The sequence below is a fragment of the Pteropus medius genome, unplaced genomic scaffold (genome assembly GCF_902729225.1).
Source record: "Pteropus medius unplaced genomic scaffold, Ma_sr-lr_union100, whole genome shotgun sequence".
NCBI classification, from domain to species: domain Eukaryota; kingdom Metazoa; phylum Chordata; class Mammalia; order Chiroptera; family Pteropodidae; genus Pteropus; species Pteropus medius.
The window spans coordinates 5,607,114-5,629,344 of record NW_024347790.1 but is presented as its reverse complement, the minus strand read 5'-3'; the positions used below and the strand labels follow the sequence as shown (position 1 = coordinate 5,629,344).

The following is a 22,231-nucleotide window of genomic DNA, read 5'->3' as shown; positions in this document are numbered from 1 at the left end:
AAAGATCTAAAACTTAGAGAAGGTTTCAAAGCTGATGTCGTTACATGGTACATCTAATCAAAAATGTCTGAATGCACTTTTTCTTTTGAATTGTGATGGGTAAGGGAGACAGATCAGTGCCTATTCTACACGCCTGAGGAAAATTATTTGCTTCATGAGAATTCTAGGCAGGTTTCTAGAATTAAATTGGTGGCAGTAATCGTGTTGTTATTAGTGTAATTGCTTTCTGACATCTGTTTCCCTGTCACAATCAGTCCTTTGATAATACCAATGACACGAATAGTATATATCTAATCAGTAATGTCTAATGCTTCACCAAAATAAAAATGAAATTATATATCTGTTATACATGCTCCTTACCAAATTCTCTTCTACCATGCAATATTATATATATAAATATATATAAATAAATATATGTAAATATGTATACGGTATGTCATACAGCAATGAGTATAAGTCGGCCCTTACTCTCCTCTCATACTAATTTATTTTTGATAATTTTTTTTGATGCCATATAAATGAAAAGGTCCTTTAGGAAACAGCAAGGAATAAAATGAATATATTGCTGCTCAAGACATAATGAAGTGCCATTTGTTAATAAATTGTGTTTCCACTTACATTTTTATTATCAAATCTAACTACTGTGTTAGGGCACTGTGTCTTGCAACGGCAAACTTGGTTAAGTTATAATGCCACATTTAATTTAATAATCACGTAATGGAAAGGGCACTCTAGGTCTAATTCTGCCACTACAACCAATATTGTGACCTCTGAAAGTCATACGAACTTCCTGCCTTTGTTTTGAATTATTCCTCTATATTAGGAATCATTAAAGCAAACAAACGAACAAACAAAAAACCACCCCTACCGCCCAACCTACAAACTCTACGAAATTTTAAATTTTTTGAAGAAGATTTAAATGGCTATTTCAAGTAAATGAAAGCAAATGAAGACTGGTTCACCCTTTGTTATCATAAAATGCTAATACATATTTAGCTTGAATCTGTGACAGGAAAGTAAATGGATGTTGTGTCCAAGGCGTACGTTCGGAAGAGCACATTAATACACATGAATATTTGTTGAATATCTATAATTTCTATCATTAGCGATCCCTTTCTATGCCCCAGATGGGATTCTAAGGATTCTGCACATTGTACATTCTAATCCTCACACATATCTTGTGAAGTGGGCACTATCATTGCAATTTTACAGATGAGAAAACCAAGGAACTCAGGGTGAAACGCCTTTCCCCAAATCACAGACTTAGTAATTCATGGGGCTGGGAATCAAACCCAGGCTGGATCTTTAAGGCCAATGTGAGCTGAGTCGAAACCCTGATATCTCGTCTCTAAGCTAAAGGTAGCAGAGCGGTGAGCTTTAATTATGAGGCGCTGGAGCTTAAACTTGCAACATCAAGAGTCATCAAAATTCACTAGTGATCTCCGCCATCCAGTCTGCACTTGCCACCACTTTTCTAATCAGCTAATAGATTGTAAACATCAACAACTATATCATATTTACGTACCCTTGGATCCCAATTATAAAATGACCATGAAAATAAATTCCAGTTAACTATAATTCAAACGGAGCTGTTTGAACAGGCTACAATTACACTCGAATTCCAAAACAGAACTGCGACAATAATAACGAAAGTGTCACCAGTGTTAAACGCAAATACATAAAGCTGAATCATGTAATTAATACTTAAAATCCATCCTAGATCAATTGAAGGTTTTTATATTTTCTATAGCCATCTGCTTTTTGCTATCTGTCCTAGATATGAAGTCATTGAAGAAAAGTACTAAATTTACAAAGTGAAATTTGCCCATGAGAAATCCCTTATACCAATTGATTTTTATTGAATACTAACCCAGAGACAATCAGTATCCTTAAAAAAAAAAACGTTCAGTGGTGTCTTAAGTAAACTATTGGAAAAAGCTCCTTGGGGACAAAAAACACCCATGCTCCTGAATAGAAGATTTTAAAGCAAATGGTACAAGCTATTAGTTTTATAATATTTATATAGTATAAATTTGATTAAGTTAACCTGAGTCCGTATGAAATCAAGAAAATTCGAATTTCTTGACTATGATCAAGAACACACGTATATGCAAATAATTGGAAACGGTTAGAGAGAAAGTTCACTACAAAATTTTCTGTGGCATAACAGAAAGAAGATCAAATTTGAATTCTGTAGTCATGGTGAAGTTCATTACCTGTTCTCACTATTTGTGTCATCTTAGACAACTCTCTTGGGCTCCTAGAGTTTCCTTTCCTTATTGGTAAAAGTCAGTGTTCATAGCAGCATCATTCCCAATAGCCAAAATGTGAAAGCAACTCAAGTGTCCATCGATGAACGAATGATAAGCAAAATGTGGCATATACATGCAATTGTACATGATTCAGCCTTTAAAAGGAAATTCTGATATATGCCACAACATGAATGAACCTTGAGGACATTATGCTAATTGAAATAAGCCAGTCACAAAAAGACAAAAACAAATGCTAGATGATTCCATTTACATGAGGTACTTAGAGCAGTCGCAAATCATAGAGACAGAAAGTAGAATGGTGGTTGCCTGGGGCTGGAGGAGTGGGAAATGGGGAGTTATTGTTTAACGAGTAACGAATTTCAATTTAACAACATGAAAAAAGTTATGGAGCTGGATGGTGGCGACGGATGCACATTACGAAGGCATTTAATGACAATGAACTATACACTTAAAAATGGTTGAGATAGTATATCTTATGCTATGCGTATTTTGCCACAATTAAAAAATGGGGGAAATCGATGGATTGCTAGGAAGTTTAAATAAGATACTACATGGTAAAATGCTTCATGGAGTTTAAAGTGTCATATAAATGTGGAGTGGCCCCTTCGTTTTGCCTACCTATCTCCTCTTCTCTCTCTGGAAATGGAGCTGACCCCTAATCCCGACCTGGTTCCATCTGCACATTTGCGAAGAAGAGACATCGTTTCTGTAACAAATAGTGGTGGAGAACCAACCCGCGATGTGCCACGCCCTGGGCCAAGCCACTGGCTAAGGATCCGGTAATGAGTAGACCAAGACCCTGCCACCTAATGGCAACAGAGGGAATAACATGTCGAAAAGACAAGCGAATGAAAGGTAACTAACTGCAGAGGGTGGCTCCTGTCTACTGCTTAGTCAGCAAGACCATTATGAAAACACGATGAGTAACAAGAAGGAAACAGGAGCTGGAAGCGCATCCTGTGTGAGAGGAAGTGAACGATAAATACTTGTGCTTTGCGACGAGATCAAACAGGTGGGCGGGGCCTGCTCGCACAGGGCCTCCAGGCCACGGACAAGGGGCTGGACTGTGCATTTACTTTCCTGGAAAGTGACTAGAAGGCTTTAAACAAGGGAGTGCCGTGATTTCATTTATACAATACGAAGATAACGTTTAACGGAACACGGTGCCATTGTCCTGAGGTGGACGAAGAAGTTCTTCGCGAGGGTTTTTGAACTCCAGACTAGCAGTGTATTAGGCTGAGCTCTACTGGAGAGGCTGATACCTGAAGATGACGCCCATTGTCTGCCCTGCCACGTGGACCAGCCAGGCAGAAGCACAGACAGCTACAGAAACAATCGATGGAGAGAGAGCGGAAGGCCTGTCCCCAAGGCCCAGCCATGCTGCTCTCGGGCTCCGTGAAGTTTCTCCCTAAGCTCCCTGCTTTGTTTGAGCTAATTAAAGTTAAGTTTCTCTCATGTGCTGACAAAAGCGTCCTAATTTTATTAAATTAGGTGCTATTGTTATTACAGTTGTAGGTTATATCAAACACTAGTGGTCTGCATACACTATTCCTTTAAATCTTCCAACAACCCTTTGGTGCACTCTTGAAAGAAACTAAGAACAATGAAGCAAGTGCTCAACTGACAGCATGAAGAAGTGGTGGGCCTGAGTTCAAACCCACAGCTGTCTGACCCTCCAAGGGTCTGCTCCAACCAGTACCACTCACTGCTGCCAGCTGTGAAAGACCCAGCACTTGTGGGGTGGGACCCACCCGGGAAGAACAGGACCTAGCGGCAGCCAAAGCAAAACTCAGCTCTGTAGTTAACTCTCATCCTCCAAATGCCCGTGTTAAAAAGGAAAGAACATGAAGTCTTTTGTCCTCCAGATCAAAAAAAAAAAAAAGAAAAAAAAAAGTAAATCAGTGCGCAAGTATCGACTCAATGCTCGTGTCCCTCCCTGCAAACGGTGTGCAATCACCCAAGAGACGAGACTTACTAATGGAGCAATTAGAAAATAAAACGTACCACTGATCATCAGATTAACAGGTGCACGCAGAACATGCTGGAACTCAGAGTCAAAGAAACGTGAGAAGACCTCACAGAAGTTTCCTGGTAATATGGAAGAAGCTATGAATTGAATTGTTTCTTTTTTTATCAGTCCAATATTTCACTCTTTGTTCTATAGGATTAAATAATTCACTTGAGTTCGCTTGAGCTTACACTTTTTAAAATCATCTCAAAACCTCCATTAAGCTAAGGAGATTAACCGATCTGTAATTTTTATTGGGATGTCCATGTACTTGATTACAAATTTCAAATGTATTTATCATTATGTGCTGGAAAACACTACAGGGTTGAAGATGTAAACAATATGTAAAATATCAAATCTTGTGCTGTTTTCATTTTATACATAGATAAAGCACTTATTTATGTATTAGACATCTGACTATTATGTATTGAAAATTTTACTAAGAGAAGCTACAAAATTCACTAAATTTTAACTATTATCTTTCTTCTTGTTTCACCAAAATTCAAGTAATTGAAAGACTGGTCTTATGATAGTGACTTTTTACTAATATCTCATCAGGTTAAATATTGTCTTAAGTAAATAAGAAATAAACTAAATAGAAAAACAAGGAGAGGCCTGTGTTTCTGATTTACGGGAAGGCAGATGACAAAGCAATTTACACAGACAACAGTGATAAATGACCTAACAAATTCAGTTATGAGCTGAACGATCACTATGGATGGATGTTCATTTATAGTCTATATTAGCATTTCTGCGTGTCTTATAAAACAAAATTCATTAATTTTGCATTTTGTTGTTTTGGTCTTTGCAGTACATTACAAAGCTAAAATAGGAGAGATTTTACAGAAACACAAACTAAGTAACTTACCTCATCGTACATCCACAAATATGTACATCGAATCATCAGAACATGACCTATGCCATGTCATTTTTTATCTTTTACTTCTTCCCCACTCATTCTTTATCTCCCTGTCCTCTACTTGCACGCACGCGTGCACACACACACACACACACACACACACACACACTGAGGGCATGGAGCAATGTTCAAATTACTAAGAGAAACAAATTTATAATCTATCCTGAGAGATAACTTACAGATAACAAAGGTTTATTGGTTGTAACTTTTGTTCTCGTTTTTAATTTTGAACTTGTATAAAGCTGATATCTTAATTTTTTTAAAAAACTTCAAGCTGGTCAGGAATGTCATGCTGGGTAGCATGTTATAAATGATAACAATCAGTCCTTTTAAAGTCTTTTAACAATTTTATGAGACATCTGTTGATAAAAACTCCAACTCACCTTGAAAACAATACTAGGAGAAAATAAATACCTCTTTTATAAGAGTTTACCATTTCTTAGCGAGAACAGAATTCTAAAGTTTTTATGAAAAAATATTTGCTCCTTACTTCCTTGATTAGATAAAGGTTAGAAAACTCATAGTTCACAAATATTTACTGAGCACCTACTCTGTGCCAGGCCCTGTTTTAATCATTATAAAAATTCATCTTGAAAACAGCCATAAAAATTAATTGCAGTGAGGAGAAACAACCCTCCTTCCTCTCTTATTTTAATTTATCTCCCTATCGATAAAAATACAATGATGTCATTTCTCCCTTTTCCTTCAGGGTGTGATGTTGACTTAAAATTAAAAAATGCCTGAAACTAAGCAAATTGTTTTAAATACTCTCTTCTCTAATGTGGCTATTACTTCTTTATTGTATTACAACCATTTTGTAGCCCAAACTTAACTGATAAAGTAAATTAAATATTCACTTTTCCTGCTGCTACTTCTTAAGAAGAAATTCTCTTTCCAACAAACTTCATTTTATTTGAGAGCTTTCATGGATTTAATGACTCAGGTTACATAAATGTGATTTTGTCTAAGCCTTAATTAAATTTTTATTAGATGTCACGGCAATTTTTTTTAGATGTGATATAATAAAGGGTTCCTTGAGTCAAGCTGCATTTTGGGAGAGCTGTGATCATCTTCCCAGAGACAAGTCGAACATAGTTTATTGTATTTATATTATAGTTACAGTCTCAATCTGCCTATCTACCTACTGGCTGCTTCCTCCAGACCTGCTGGCAGGCTCAAATCCTCACTCTTGCAAAACCCTCTCTTGACCCTCTACTCCCTTCTGGTTACTCCTCTCCATCATTTCTTTCCCAGCCATGCTTTTTAAGACTGTTCTTTCATTCATATTCTCACCTTCCTCGCTTATCCCACTGAAATGTGGCACCAGCCAGCCCCAATTTCTGTCTTCAAAACACTCTTTCTAAATTCCCAGATGGCCCTTCCTTGTCTTATCTCATGATCTGCTCTTCCTCCTACAGAACTGCCTCATTTTCCACGTTGTTCCTCCTTGTTCTTCCTCCCATGTCCTCTTCCCTTCACCCTTCCCAGACCACTTCTCTAGGGCTCTGACCTTGATCCTCTCTGCTCCTCTCTATTTTTCATGTTTCTTGGCTGGTTTCTACCACTTATACACTGATGACTGCGCATCTCAGTGTCATCCAAGACCATCCATCCAAGATGGCGCTGCTATCTTCACTGGGATGGTCCATAAGCATCTCGATACTCAACACGTGTTAAAGCTTTCTATTCTCTAAAGCGCCTGGGAACTTGGGAACTGTCTTAGACTTTCTCCCCTAATTGGAAGGCTTTATCACTTTTCATCCTTATTAACCCAGTCGTTCCTAAATCTGCTCTATGTCCAGGTCTGCCCTTTTCCATCTGCTCTCCATACCAATACTAGAGGGACCTTTCTAAGCGACCTATCTAGGTGTCATTCAGCTGACAAATATCTGTCATTGGCCAGCTACCACCTTCAGAGAGTTCAAAATATGTCTATGGTAGGTGAGACCTTTATCAGTCTTGGGAACAAGGAGTTGTTCCATGACTCTCAGATAATACCATGAATGCACCCACGTCCACTGCCCGTATATAAGGCTGGCCTTGACGAAAATAGCAAAGGCCTCCGTATAGTTCTGGAAAAAATGCTAAATATGAAATGCTCAAAACTCTGGATTTTTAAAGACTTAATTTATTTCTTATTTTGACATTTCTTATTTTCCATTCACTGATGAAATCTTAAAACGGCTAGCTGTGTTGCTCTCACATATACATTATTTACCTTTTTAAGTTCATTAAGATACAGGTAGAGTTTTGATCACTTTATAAATAGAGCATCATCATTCCAGAATGTTAACTGGCCACTCAAGGGAATTGTGTAATCTCTTAAGTCAGTTTATTTATCCCTAGAAGCAAGTATATTAATGAGGTCAAAGTATTATTTTCTTGCTTCAAAGTAGATAACACAGCAGAATTTTGTTTCGTGTCTGCAGCTCAGGCAGAGAAAAGAAAACTCTTTCTGGGAGCTTCATCTGACTTTACACAACATGAGTTTGTTAAAAATAAATTCTTTCCATGTTCTTTTAATGCGTGTTTTATTGGAATAATGTTTCCTCAAATCCAAATCTTGCCCGAGGCTGTCGCTGAGTGAGGGGGAGGATTCTGGAAAAGAGCAACGCTTAGCATACCACGGCCCAGTCATGCAAGTCGAAGCCCGCTGGAGGTTCAGTCTGCGTGCCATTTAGTGTTCACGTGACCGTCAAAAAGTGTCGGCTGGCCTTAACGCTTCCTAAACCTACAACAGTACCACTGCTCGGGATGACTAAACCGAAGATGATATGGTTTGATCTCTGGCAGTTTAAAACATGGCTACCTCAATAATTAACATTTAAAATTATTCATGAAAGTTTCCTCAGACTGCTCACTATTCTGCAAAAAGCTCCTCACCTTGCTCGGCCCTGCTTTGCTCTTGTTTACATTCCTCCCCCACTTACTGCTTCCTTACTTCCTAATACTTCTGTGGCAACCTGACCGAACCTTCCGAGAACAGAAAATTTTCACAGCGGTTATTAGTATTGGGCAAATATGTAATTTTATTCCCGTATGGAGGTTTTGAGGGGTTAATATTTCCATGCGAGGGCATCCAAGTCATAAATGGCAGGCCCAAGGTTTGGACCCAAACCTACCCGGCACTGGAAGCATCCTTTAAAACCATAAGACGGCAAATGCTGTCTCTAGAGAGCGTGGCTTCCCAGCCCCACCTCGCTCTGCTGCTCCCGCAAGCACTGGTGTGTCTCTGCATTGTGTTCATGCCTGTCCTGGTTTTTCTACCAGACACGTGCTATGTCCCTGCCCATGTTCCCCTGCAGATTACATTCCGTAAGCATAGAAACCATGCTTTATTTTCCTCTAAAACAGTGAATTCTGAAGTTAAATTGACAATAAAAACATCTTCCAACTAAACTCATCCTGTTGGATGAACAGCTGAACTAATCTGAAAATCAGGCGAACTGAACTTTATAAAGAGATTTCAAATCATATCATGAACATGTCACATATTTTAAGCACATATCACATATAAATGTGTCACATATGGCAATCCCCAACTCATGTACAAAGGATATGCAATAGAATGGCTAGGTTTCTAGTTAACCTATAAGAGCTCATTTTACTCCTAATAAAGGCAATGATTTAAGCCAACCATTTTTTTAAAATTCTTGATTACTTATTGAATAGATGAATGGATGGAGGAATGAGTCAGAGTCTTTATTAGCAGTAAAATAGACCTTTGTGAGCCTTTATTCAATAAGGAACTCAACAATGTTCAAACTGAAAACCTACTATGTGCTGGGTGCTGTCTAAAGTGTAGTTTTACTATTTTTGTTTTAAAGTTTTAATGGTCTGGAAGATCCCAATAAGAAGTATTCAGTAAATAAAATGCATAAGCACTGGAGATGGATCAACTTTTGTCTGCTTAACAGGTTTTTTTTGCCTCTTAATTCTGGGTGCAGATTAATGGACTAATAAAAGTTTCGATGCATCATCTATTAAAAAGTTAAGGCTTTCTCCTTTCTATTGTCTGGAAAGTTTATCTATACACATAAGAAAAATAAAATTATAGAAAATGTGGGGCAAATGAAAGGAAGACACAAAATTAAACAAAAAGAAAAATTAGAAAAATAAGACCCAGGTAAGAAAATTTAATAAGAAGGGGACAAAAATTACTTAAGAAAACCAAGAGAGTAAGACCCTACTACAGTCACAACTTTTGACTCATCTGATGAATATCACCTGCTGTTGGAAATTTAAATTATGTCAATGGTCACTAAAATGACACTCTACCAATGAACTTATGCAGGAAATTTTATTTAACATTTACTGAGTGCCTTCTATATACCAAGCACTATTAAAAGTGCCAAGAAACAAACCAGAAATAAAAAATAAACAAAAAGGAAACCAAACATGGATCCAACCCTCACAGAGCTTAAAATGTAATGGGGAAAATAGTCCTCAACCAAATAATTATTCAAATAGCAATATCACCAAAAACTTCTATGTATTTTCCAAGACTCTTGCAGTAGCAAGTAACAAATTTCAGCTTGAAACTGGAATTTTCTGGTTTATATTATTGAGAAGTCTAAGACGGCCCATAGACGGCTTCAGACTCATACCTTCCAAATGCAGCAACTCCTAGAAGAACAATAAATATAAATAAAAACGCTTCTTCTTCCAGAATATGCATATGACATTAAGGGAAGGACTAACTGGCCTGAGGTCCAAGACGAAGGGTTATCGTGAGTGGCCCCCTTTCAGACACATGCTGAACTGTCGGGGAAGCAGTAGGCTGTGATAAAAGGCCCAGGAGAACCCCACAGAGTGGGCGAGAGGACATTCCATAACGATGACAAAAGTGCCAATACCAGAGGAAGGCCATCAGAGTTACTGGTCAGATAAAAACATCAGAGGTTCACACCATAAAATTAGTATGGAATTAGAAAGAATTTCAGAGAATGATTCAAGGAAAACAATAGAAAGACAAGGGGAGAACAATTTGCCTGGAGAATGAGTACATGGGGGATACTGACCAAAACTTCAGCGACTGGACCACATTTAAGACCTTGAAAAGAGTTAACTCACATCACTGAGGGCAGTATCGAGAGATCTTTCAGATTCTTGTTGGAAAAAAAAAAAAATGTTTAAAAAGCTGCCCAATGATTTGTATCTGGGAATTTTTAAAATATCTAACCTCAGGGAATATTTCCCAGTTTGCATCGTTAGCTTTGAGATACCTAGAAAGTGGTTTACACAAATTTCATGGTTCTAGCTCTGATTGCTAATTCATTGTTTATCCATATGTCTTTTTAAAGTATGGAAATCTTTCCAGAGAAGTAAGCAATTTTAATTGGTTAATTAAACCAATGGTTAATTAACTATGGATTTCCCCCCAGATATTAACCAATTTTAATATTTCATCAGACAGTTCAAGTTGTTGCATTATAAATCATTAACATATCCCTTTTTCTGTTCTAGCTTTGCAAATGACTTGATTATTCCTAAACCATCATTTGTAAACAAATTCTTCACAAGTGCATGCATGTGACAAATTCCCCAACTCTGAAGTCACCCAACTGTTTATATATTTTTGTCACTGATATTTAAATCTGAGCCATCATGTTAAAGACATTAAGATTTTGAAATTTTGCCCTACGAAGTATGTACAAACTTCAAACAAAACTCTGCCTGCGTGACAATTCTGTAAAAATAAAATACCATCATACGAGTAGAACGCTAACGAGACTGCTTCACTCGACAAATTTTCAAAGAGGGTTTCTTATACTTGGAGCGAGTGATGTAATGATGATCAGTCACATAGGGCCCTAAACTTGGACAGCTGATGACTAATTACAAGTGCAGGCGGGACTAATGGCACTATCGACGATCAGTGATATGATAAAGATACGTAGAGGCACTTTGACGAGGCGCTCTTCTCAGACTTGGAGCTGGCAGAAAACGCTAAGAAATGATTTCGTATGCCAAAAATCGAGTTGAAGCTAAGATGTGAAGAACAAATAGCCAAAAGGAGGAGGACAGGGTGATCCAAGAAGCGTGAATGGCCAGTGCGGTTTCAGGAAGGAGAGAGGGTGGAAATGGGGGGGAGCAGGAAAAAGGGAGTGATGAATTTGAACCTGGAGAGGTAAGCCAGGAGCAGTAGGAAGACAGGAAGGCATTTTCCAGAGTAATGGAACACCCAGATTTGCATTTTAAAAAGAACTTCCCGGCTGGGGAATGAAGAATGGATTCCAGCAGGAAAATTTTGGAGGCCAGTTGGGAAGCTACTGGAGTGAACTAAGCTGGAAAGGGTGGTGGCCCACTTGAGCCAGGGTAAGGGAAGTGACAAAGGTGGAGAAAAGCTGTCTGAAGGCAGACATCAGTTCGTGGTTTTAGGGAGACCAGCTTCTTATTGGCTGTGCCTAGTTGACGAATGTCTCTAAAAACAGCTTGACAAAACAGAGATTGCACAAATCTGGCTTCCTGCAAAAAAACTGTTTTTGCAATGTCCAGACGAGACGATCATCTGCAGAACTGACTTTGAATCATGCTTGTTTTTTAAAAATATCTGAAATGAACAACAGATGTTAAAAAGATAATGGAGGCTAAATAACAAAGAAATAAAACAAGCTGCCCGGCTTGTCCTTTTACTCCTGATTTAAAAATATCCAGTGCAGTCTGCATGAGTTCAGAGCAACAGTCAGTCATAAACTGTGCCGAGATGGAGGTGAAGTTGGGATTTTCAAATCAAGCAAATTGTAAACCACTAACTTATAAATGCCCAGAGTCTAAAATCAAATCATAAACCTATTTAAATGGTAGCAATTTGCAGTGTACTCTCTTTAATGCACAGCTCCCACAGAATTGATATTAACGAGCCAAACATTAAGGAGAACCCGAAATCCAGGGGATTTTGCCATTCTCATCAGCCTATTTCCCACAAGCTCAAAGTCTTGCTTTGAACTGCTGTGCTGGTGAAGGGACACTGTAAAAACGCTGTCATTTCCATGTGGGATTTGCCTGGGACTCACCCCTCATTTGTGGTAATCCCTGAGGGGTTAGAAATGACCATTCTTTCCCTTAGTTGAGTTGTTCATTTTAACTAACCGATGACTCCTCTTGTATTTCCTAAGAAACAATTAGGCGTGTGGTTAATTATGATGCGGTCAGTAAAAGAGCCATAGCCCTTGGTCAAAGGACATCTTTTAAATGGTGAAAGGTAACTGCCAAACAGCCACAGCTAACAATTTGTTAGCAAGCGTCGTGGCACCCGTTCTGGCTATTAGACATTGTCGGAAAGAAATATTACCGTTATCAAGTGGTTTGGAAACTGAAATCTTTACCGAATGACCTTGAGACTCAATGTGACTTCAATCAAAAGTCCCTCAAAAATTTTAGCGAAATCTGAAAAGTTTATTCTAAAGTAGATGTGGAAAAGCAAAGAGCTTTCTAGAATAGCCAGGACACTTCTGAAGATCAAGAACAAGGAGGACGGGTTGATATAAAGACTTATTATAAAGCTAAAGGGATTTAAGACCATGTGATATTCGTACTGGGATGATTAGCAGATGACCCCTTTATGTCTGAAGTACTTAATCTTAGAAGACTTAGCAGGGCTTATCCCAGGAATTATCTTTTATAGTAGAACGTTCATAAGCCCCATAACTCATGAATTCTACCTCTAAATAGAAGTTGCAAAATTCCTGCATATGAACAAAAAGAGACTGCAAGGATACACATAGTACCGGTGTTCAAAACAGCACTGAGTTTTCGTTGATAGACGGTAGGATGAATCAATTGTGGGATAAATCAATTGTGGGGAAAGTAGGACTAACACGAGTACATGTGATACATGTGTACAAACAGCAAGTGATGTGAATTTTTACACAATTCAGTGTCAACCAAAATTGTTTCATGACACATTCTTTGGTATTTTGCAAGTCTTGCCATATTACCAAGTGTTACCATAATAGCTTGACACAGGAAATATTTTTATACATACTTCATGTCAAACAAAAGGCTTTAATATATTCATGTGATTTGAATAAAATAAACATTTTAAAAATATGTAAAATTTTCAAATCTAAATTATAAATCACAACAGATATATACTTACATTATGCAGGATATATAATAGCCAATGATCTTACACAGGCATATGAAAATAAAACGTCAGGCAATATCTTTGTAATATAGCAAGAATGCTTTCAAACTAAGATATGAAAAGGCATTTTTTAATCTTACAAGTCAATTTTATTTTTATAGGGTATCCAGAATTTTCAGATAGCTGTTAAATACTCTAAATTTTTGTTGTGTAACAAAAAGAAACAAATGACCCTTTCTATCCCCACTGCAAACAAACAAGAACAAATCGAGAACAAAAATACAAATACGCAGCCAGCACCACGTCTTTTGGTTCAATTTTTGTTTCCTGGAATACAGCAAATTAAAAATAATTGCAATTAAAATTCCAAAAATAGATCCAAAATATCAAGCAAATTAGCAATTAGTGACATAAGAGTAAGAACAAGTTGATTCTCTAAAAAAAAATGGCTAAATTACCAAAAAAAAAAAAATACTCAAAAGAGTATTTTCCCTATACACCTTTGTAAATACTGAATAGTCAGAATTAAAGTAGCTAATACCAGATGATATAATTCTTCACAGCCAAAAGAAGTCAGATATATCATGGGACTTGCTCTCAGCTATGCATGCAGTAAGGTCAGTAGGCTCATTTGACCAAACAAAAGAAAAAAATATACCAGTTAAATAATCAGTGTCATTGAGTCTGTGGTAATTACCGTCTGTGTTTGTATCTTGGAGAGAATTGAGCCAATATATATAATATATAATAGATTTAGCATGAGCTATACCTGAAATGCACCAAGATTATTCTGCATCTAGAAAATCACTATTTGTGAATTTCATGTTCTAAAATGATAAATTCTGCCTATCTTACTCCCCCTTTAGGGTTTAAGAAAATAAATATTTTATTGGATGTTGAGATTATGGTTTCAGAGAGAAAAAGTTGGGAGCTACTACCTCCAACAGATACACACACAGAGAAGGAAATTCTACTACCCTCCAAAATCAATGCATGTTAAATATTCCATATCCCAATATCCATAATTATGGAATATTCAATAATATTCCATATTATCCTGATCTAAATAAACCAGGGTGTACTTACCAAGCATCATGCTTCAAGAAAATATAGCGGCTTTATTTAGACTTCTCCTATTACGGAACACTCCAAGGAATATGTAGAAAATTCACTTCTAAATTTTCTAATTCTTATGAAGTTTATCTACAGGGAAAATACTTCATATTCTCTCTCTATTCTCAAAGCCGCAATGAGCTAAGCACCTTATCTACAGGATAAGGCCTGGAGCAATATGGATTCTGGGGAAACTTTCCAATTAATGAGTGAAAAATGACAGGTGAGGAAGAGGGAGGAACTAATTAATAAGAATCCAGAAAAGTCAAATGAAAGTCATTCTGCATTCTTGCCTTTATGACCTTCTCTTGACAAAATCACCGGCCACTCTCTACTATAACTGCCTGAAGCAGAAACAGTGAGGACAGCCGACTTTAATTTGCAGGGGGGAAAAAAAGAGCTGCTGGTGCTTAGATCTGTTTGGATGGCCTCTGGAGGAAGGGATTAAAAGTCTGGATTTCAAGGGAGGTCACACAGTTTCTGACCCCATGTTCAGATGTCCAATCTTTAATAGGCTATACTCATTCCAAACAGGCCCCCGGCGAGACCTCGAATTTTATTTCAATACCTCAATCTGCACCATCATTCCATATCTCACCACCTTTTTAATTAAAGAGGGCAAAATAAAAACAATCCAAAGAACAAACATGAAATGGGTTCCGATTCTGGCTGCAACATAATGTAGAATATTTTATACTCTGTTCTTTCCTCGTATATTATTTTGTTAACATGGCCAGGCAACATGTGGCTCAATGAATAGTGGGAGAAACAAGCTATCTTAGTAAAAGCATCACTACTTAGTCTGTCATTCTGCAGTAACTTCCTCAATTGAACAGAATCGTTGTCTAGGGGACAGTGAGGGAAGACATCCTGTGTAAACCTTAGTAAAGAAAAAAAAAAAAGCCCTCTCAGAGTGGAGTACTAGAAAGAGATAATTAAAGCTTTGAGAAAATGTGCTCAGAATAAAGGCAAAGGACTAAAATTAGTCAGATTAAAAGAAAACCGAAAAGCAACTTAGTAACATATGACTTTATGTACTATGGTCACTACTTTCTATTTATTTATTTCCCACCTCTAAATACATCTTACTTACTTCCTATCTCTTCTCTTACATAAACACAAGATTTTAAGTGAGAAAAGCTGAGCAAACATAAATGAGGGCAGGAAAGACAAAATGAAGACTTGGGCAAGCTAGTATACAAAATGCAAGCCCGAAGGTTTACACACTCGTTGGAGGAAGGCCAGTACAGTAATTGTGCTGTGAGCTTTCCAGAAACCAAATTTTAAAAGGTAATGCATGTGGTCACTATTCAGAATGTCCAGAGGCACAAAAGAATACAAACAAATCAGTTCAGGAGGAGGACGACTGATTCTGTTATTTCTGTTATTAAGACACAAAATCAGTCTCTCTTTCTCTCCCCTCCACTCAGGGAACAGATACTGTGCTAGTTTTATGAGACCGTTTTGAAAGCCTCCTTCAGTGTTCATTAATGGCGCCTCCTTTGGTGTGCGTTAATGGCACGAGGCCTAAGCACAGTTCAGTTCAAAAGTAATTTCACAAAGAACTAAAACTATTTGATAGTGTTGTTGCCACAAAAAACCAGAACATCACCACTTTAATGTGTGTGCATACATACATATGTATTTCCATACACACACATACACTGTACTTTAAGGTATTTGATTAAGAACATGAGTGAAAATTTGGTCAGAAACCAGAAGTACAGTAGAATGGTGGAATGAACTTTTTGAAAGTTCTATCTATTAATGGGAGGTTTAAGGTAACTATCATCCACCAGACGCATTGTGACAGTTACGCAGACCTCCGGGTCCTATTTTCTTATTTTAAACTATCAAACTGTGAAGCCTGTTTGTGTGTTCATTTCCGACTTATAGATGGAAAAAGTCATAAATAGAGTAAGAAGTAGAAAAAAGTCTCCCAAGGTGACATTCAAGTCAACAGTCCAGCTTGAACTATAATTCCACTCGGTCAGCCAGTTCAATAACCATTTATTGCACCGCTATGTGGTAGATGCCGCAGGGGGTTCAGAAATGAATGACACAGACCCTGACCACAAGAACGTGTGTGGTCTCAGAGAACATAGGAAAGAGATGCAGAAATGGAAAGGAAAAAATACTCCTACAACACCAAGCAGAGTTCCAACAAGGGCCTTAAACAAGGCACAGAGTTCTCTGTGGGTTCTAAGACATCACCACCTTCGGTGAAGGGTGTCGCCTGGGATGCGCCTGTAAGAAAAAGTAGAAGATGGATGGAGGAAGATGGATTAGGGAAGAAAGAGCAGGAAGGATTTCAAAGAGTAACACATGGTACATACTCAAGGAGCATCAAAGAGCCACATTTGGTTAGTGTTTAAAAACACACAGAGGAGAGAGAGGTGGGGAAGGAGATTGAGACCACGGGGTCTTGAAGGTCATGGTGAAGAGACTGTGTTTAATGTGGTAGGGAAAGGGCTCAAGACTTTAGACCTCATGATGACAGCTGTTGATCAATTCATTCATCTTTATAAACACATTGTGTCTACTATAGGAGATATCTTTTAGAAAGCAAAAACCTGAGGTGAAACTAACAAAAAGTATCCACATTATTTATATCTGTGCAATGAAAGTACAATTCCTACAGAGGAGAAATCTGTTTAGAGCAGCAGATTTCTATTAGCTTCTATTATCTTTACTCAAGCACATTCTTCTTGATAAGAACCTGTTTTTAAAGACCAGACTTCACAAAGGCACAAACTGTCCGAATAATAATAATTCCAACTCTCCATGTACACATCCATGAACTAAAAACCGTATCTCTGACATAAATGTCCTAGATCACATTTATGTCTCAGTCCAAACTAATCCTCAGGTTTCAACTTCTACCTATTCTCTAAAAGGAAAAGATTCACTTTTCGCATTTTTAAAATTTCCATATGCAGTCACAAGTGATAACTGTCATGTGTCCAATTATCTGATCCAAGTCTTTGGCTCTAGGTATACATGCAAACAGTTAGAAAATTCATACTAGTGACAATATGTCTCGGCAATGATACTCTCATAATAAACTCCACAAATTAGCATTAATTCAGACTAAGTTTTTTAACTCCAATGAAAGCAGAAAATAATAGAAAAATATCCAACGGGAAAAACAACAGAAATAAATATTCTGCTAAAACGAAACTACTTGTCTCTAGAACACAGCAATATTAGAAAGTTTAAAAGTGAAAATTGCCTCGGGTCTTAAACTACTTTTGTTCTCTATATAGTGGTAATGAATTTCCTTGTTGCATTAAGTCAAATTTAAGACGAAAAAACAGGCCAAAATCGAACTACATATTTTAGGTCTTTTTTCATTTAAATTTTGGAATTTTTTTCAAGACATTAATACATCTTTCACCTTTGACACTGTTTTTCCATCCGTTTAAGATATAAAAATAAATGTATAATACAGAGGTGATTTGAGATTTATAAAATTTAGAATAATTCTAAGCTTTTTTTCTCTAAATATTCGTGTTGATATACTATATGAGCAAATACTTTTCAGATGTGCATAGAGTACATTCAATCCTAAAATAAAATTCATTATATGATAATGAACTTTTAATAAGAGAGGTATTTTAAAGCTATATTCTTGGGAATTCCACAGTAATTTTTAATACTCTCCAACAATGATGCAAAAGAGGGCATATGGTCTTCTCCACTGTACTTATTATACCATGAGAATGTATTCAAAGTGTAGGTCTTTTTATGTAGGAGGCTGAATATTTAGTTAAGTTCAGTGAAAACGAAAAAAAAATCTCATTATAGTAAATTGCCACTCATTTAGAAAAGCTTAAATACCAAAAAACAGTGCAGATAGGAAAAACAAAATATCGAGGCTCATTAATCTGAGAGATTTGGGCAAGAATGGGAATAGAAGAAATTAGCAGTTTCTCTGCCCTCTGGTGGCAATAAAATCAACTGCAGCATGGGTAAAGTAATGCATAATAAAATGTCCCTGTTATGAAATCAGATTTTCCCCCATGCCAAAATGTCTGTAATAAAAACCCTGATTGCTACATGCCAAATTTCAAGTCTTTTGGACTTTTTAAAATCTACAGTGTTGAACTTTTAGCTAGACTATTTTACAAAGGTAGCTATTTTTTTTTCTTCCATTGCAGTGCAATATTTTATGTAGTCCGTAGGCTAACCATTTAATTCCAAGGTTATTTCATAAAACTATAGGTAGAAAGATATCTAGAAAAGAAGTTACTTCAGTTTGTAATAAATTTCCAAAAAAACTGTCAAGAAATTTAAAACTATTCCTTTTTCACTCAATCCCACAAATGTACAGGTATCAAGAGTAATTTTCCACCAGAAATGTTGGATTTGTATATAATACCTACACATTTATGTTGAACAATTTAGGTATTTTATATTTCCCAAAGGAAAGCCTTTTAATTTTCCAGCCAATTTTAGAGTGCAGTGAATTTGACCCTCAGTTTGAGAACTTAGAATAGTAAATTTATTGTATATATTTTCTCAGTAATATATTATGAATGAAAAAAATGTGTATTGAGAAAAAATAAACACTTGCTGACCTTTTTTCACTTTTTACTGTAAATGCATTATTTACTTCCAGTGCCAAAAAAGTTTTCAAATAAACAACTTGGGGTGCATTTTGGCACACACCACTCTAACCTCCTTTGGGATGAACTAAATTGCTTACATGCTTAAAGGAATTTATTTATCCCATGAATACGCCCATGAAAATTACTGTTACCCCTTTTAAAATAAATGTGTTGCTTCCCGAAGGAGTAAAAGTCTTTTTTTTTCTTTAACCAATGAAACATATCAGAAATAAACAAAAGGTATGATCTTACTGATGTAAATAATACCTAGGCAAGAAAGACCGAAGTACATGTATGCAGGACAATCACATGTGACAAAGACAAATCATCTAGGAAATTTGCGTTTTACTCGCAGCTTTCAAAGTGTTATCATCATGTTGCCCCCACGTCCCCCACCCCCTTCCCCAATCACGAATCGGAGCGGAGTCAGAATCTGTGCTTTTTCTAAGAATTTACACCAGGGACAGACAGTGTTTTGGCTGTCTTCCAGGCCTCAGCTTGGTAAAATTTCATTCGGGGACCTCCTTCAAGATCCACCTCACCTGGAATCCCCAGGTGCCTTCCCTAGCCTTCCATCTGCCGCTCTCACGTTTGACATTTGGGCACGCACACATACTTTCAGAGGAATCACTTTTTATTTCCCATCCCCTCAAAATTAAAAGAAAACCTTATTCGCCTAACCAGAAAGTTTGTTTCTTTTCCCTCCAAGCGTTTTTTTGTTTGTTTGTTTGTTTTGCTCATTTCACCTCTTCTCGAAATCCGAGTTCACAAATTTCTGACATGGTCTCTCTCAATCTCTCTCTGCCCGTTTCTTCATTTTCTTCCTGAGGGGCAGAAATGGGGAGAAGGCGCCGGCTGGCAGTGGGCAGGGTCCTGGGGAGACGGCTGGACCTCCGGCTCAGCAGCGCCTCGCCAAGAGCAGCCGGCCAGCGGCGGGCAGAGGGCGGCTAGGCGGGCTCCGCGCTCACCCGGGGGCGCGGCTCCCAGCTGGACGCGCACCTGGCTAGAGCGGCCGCCGCAGCAGGAGGCGCAGCCACTGGGAAGATGCGGAGGCCGGGGCTCCGCTCAGGGGCAAAGTCAGGGCACTCGGAGGAACCCCGGCATGTTCAGGCCTGTTTGCTAAGCCGACCAGGGGAGGACAATGGGGCCAGGTGTTGTCCCCAGAGGCGCGCCGCCCCACCTCTGCCGCCACCTACGCTCCAGTGCGCCCCGGCGCACCTACCCTGCCCCACATCCAGCACCCACTCAGCCCCAGCCAGCGAAAGGGAGCTAGCGTGGGGATCGCCCGAGGGAGAAAGGCGCGGACACTGGGAATATTCCCCAGCCGAGGAAACCTCTGTAATCCCCGGCTGACATCACGTCCCCATCCACAGCCCCCATCCCGCACTCGCTTAGTTCATCCCAGCAGCAAGGAAGGAGGAGCCAGAGATGAGACAGCCCAGGAATGCCAGCTCCTACGTGAGTTCTCCACAGAAGGAGGCTCCCTCTGACACCAGAGCCCCTCTGGGTGACTCGGTGGGGCCAGTACCACCCCCTGGCGCTCAGGTGAAGCAAGCCCGAGTCCTCAAGACAAACCCTAGTCCCACCTTCGATAGCCGACCCTCTTCTCCCTATTTGGGAAGCCGAAGTTTATCCGAAAAACAATTACGATAACTTTCCCAAGGGCAGATAGATGCGGCGGGGGTGGACAGAGAATGGGGCTGCCAGAGAGGACTTCAGCCGCGCACAGAATCAACAAGCGAAAGTGCTTCTTACCATTGATTTGGTTTCCAGGCTCCCCTCCGGCGAACTGAAACCGGTCCATTAAAAAGTGGCAAAGTAACACAACTCCTGCAGCGGCCAGGTCGGCCCTCGGGAACCTCGCCATGCCGCCGCCGTATCCACCCTCCTCCTCCTCCCGCCAGTCCTTCCCTGGCGCCCTGTGCTCCCAGTGGGGACGGGGACGGCGGCCTTAAACGCTGCGGACAGGTCTCGGCTGGACCAGGAGGCCTTCGTAAATTTCGCTGGGATTTCACACCCGGAGCCAGAAAGGGGAAGAAGGGAGCGCGAGGGGGAGCGCAGTCCTCTCCCGACCTCCGGGTCCCTTCGCAACTTGCCACACCAGACCGAAAAACCGCCGCGGGGAAGAGAGACCACTTGCAGCCGGGGCTCGAAAACTCTCGCTTCGGCGCAGGCAGCGCCACCCGGGCGCCCGCAGACGGTGACTTCCGAGCCCCTGCGGTGCGCTCCACTGGGTTCAAAACAGATATAATTCCCCAGCCGGCGCGGGCGCCTCCTCCAAAACCAAGAGGGCTGTCGGCTCGGGAGCAACTTTCCCGTCTTGCGATGTCCCTCACGGGAGGCTTGGGATTGCGGAAAGGGGCTTACTGTGGACTGGCGAAACCCCTCCGACAAGTTTTTCTTCTTTTCTTCGCCCGACGCCGGGCGCGCGTCCTTTTCGCAACCGGAGGGCTGGGCAGCCCCAAAGAGCTGAGCCCTCGGAACGCTCAGGCTGCAGCACTGAGATCCAAAGCCAGGCGGGGGGAGGGAAACAAACAAAAAAAAAAAAAAACAGGGAAGAGGAAGAAGAAATGGTTAAGAAAAAAAGTCAGGCTGAAACCTACTGGGAGAGGCTCCTGCTGGTTACGGAGGAGGTGGCCCCAAACCCAGCCGAGCCCCGGAGTTTGGTGGCGGAGGAGGCGCCGCCGCCGCCGCGCTCCCCCGCGCTCCTGCTCCACACTTTGGGGAGGGAAGGCAGCTCGCAATTTGCCAGATCGGCTGCTGCACCCTCCTCCCTCCTCCCTCCTCCCTCCCCCTCGCTCCTCCAGCCTTTTACCACCTTCCTCCCCGAAACCCGCAGCTAGCACCGACCTGTCCAATGGCTGGCAGAGGAGTCGCCGAGAGATGAAACCCGGGGAGCAATGCAAGGGGAGCCGAGAGGGCAAGGCCAACCCGGCGCGTCCCCGGCAGCCGGCGGCCCGGAGCGCGGGGAGAGGCGGCCAGAAAGGCGAGCCGGGAGGGGAGCGTCGGGCAGCACCTCCGCGCCCCGGGGGCGCCATCCCGGCACCTGGCTCACGCCCTTGGCAGCCCCGCCGGCGGCGCCCGCACCCACCTGGCCCCCGAGCCACCTTCGCGCCAAACTGCGGGGGATCGCGGCCCGCCAGCGGGCTCTTCCTGGGCGCTCAAGGGTTAATTACAGTTCGCCATTCGCCGGAGAACGCGTGTGGCAGTGGTTGGGGT

General features: G+C 40.1%; 1 protein-coding gene across 1 annotated transcript in view; it reads right to left on the bottom strand.

Annotated features, from left to right (window-relative positions):
* Positions 1–21,559, bottom strand: part of PLXDC2 (plexin domain containing 2) — a 373,661-nt gene extending 352,102 nt beyond the window's left edge. The window contains exon 1 of the mRNA XM_039877520.1: positions 20,768–21,559. Coding sequence (XP_039733454.1) covers positions 20,768–20,879 — 112 coding nt within the window. The 5' untranslated portion in view covers positions 20,880–21,559. The remainder of the gene's footprint in view (positions 1–20,767) is intronic.
* Between the last annotated feature and the right edge of the window lie 672 nt (positions 21,560–22,231).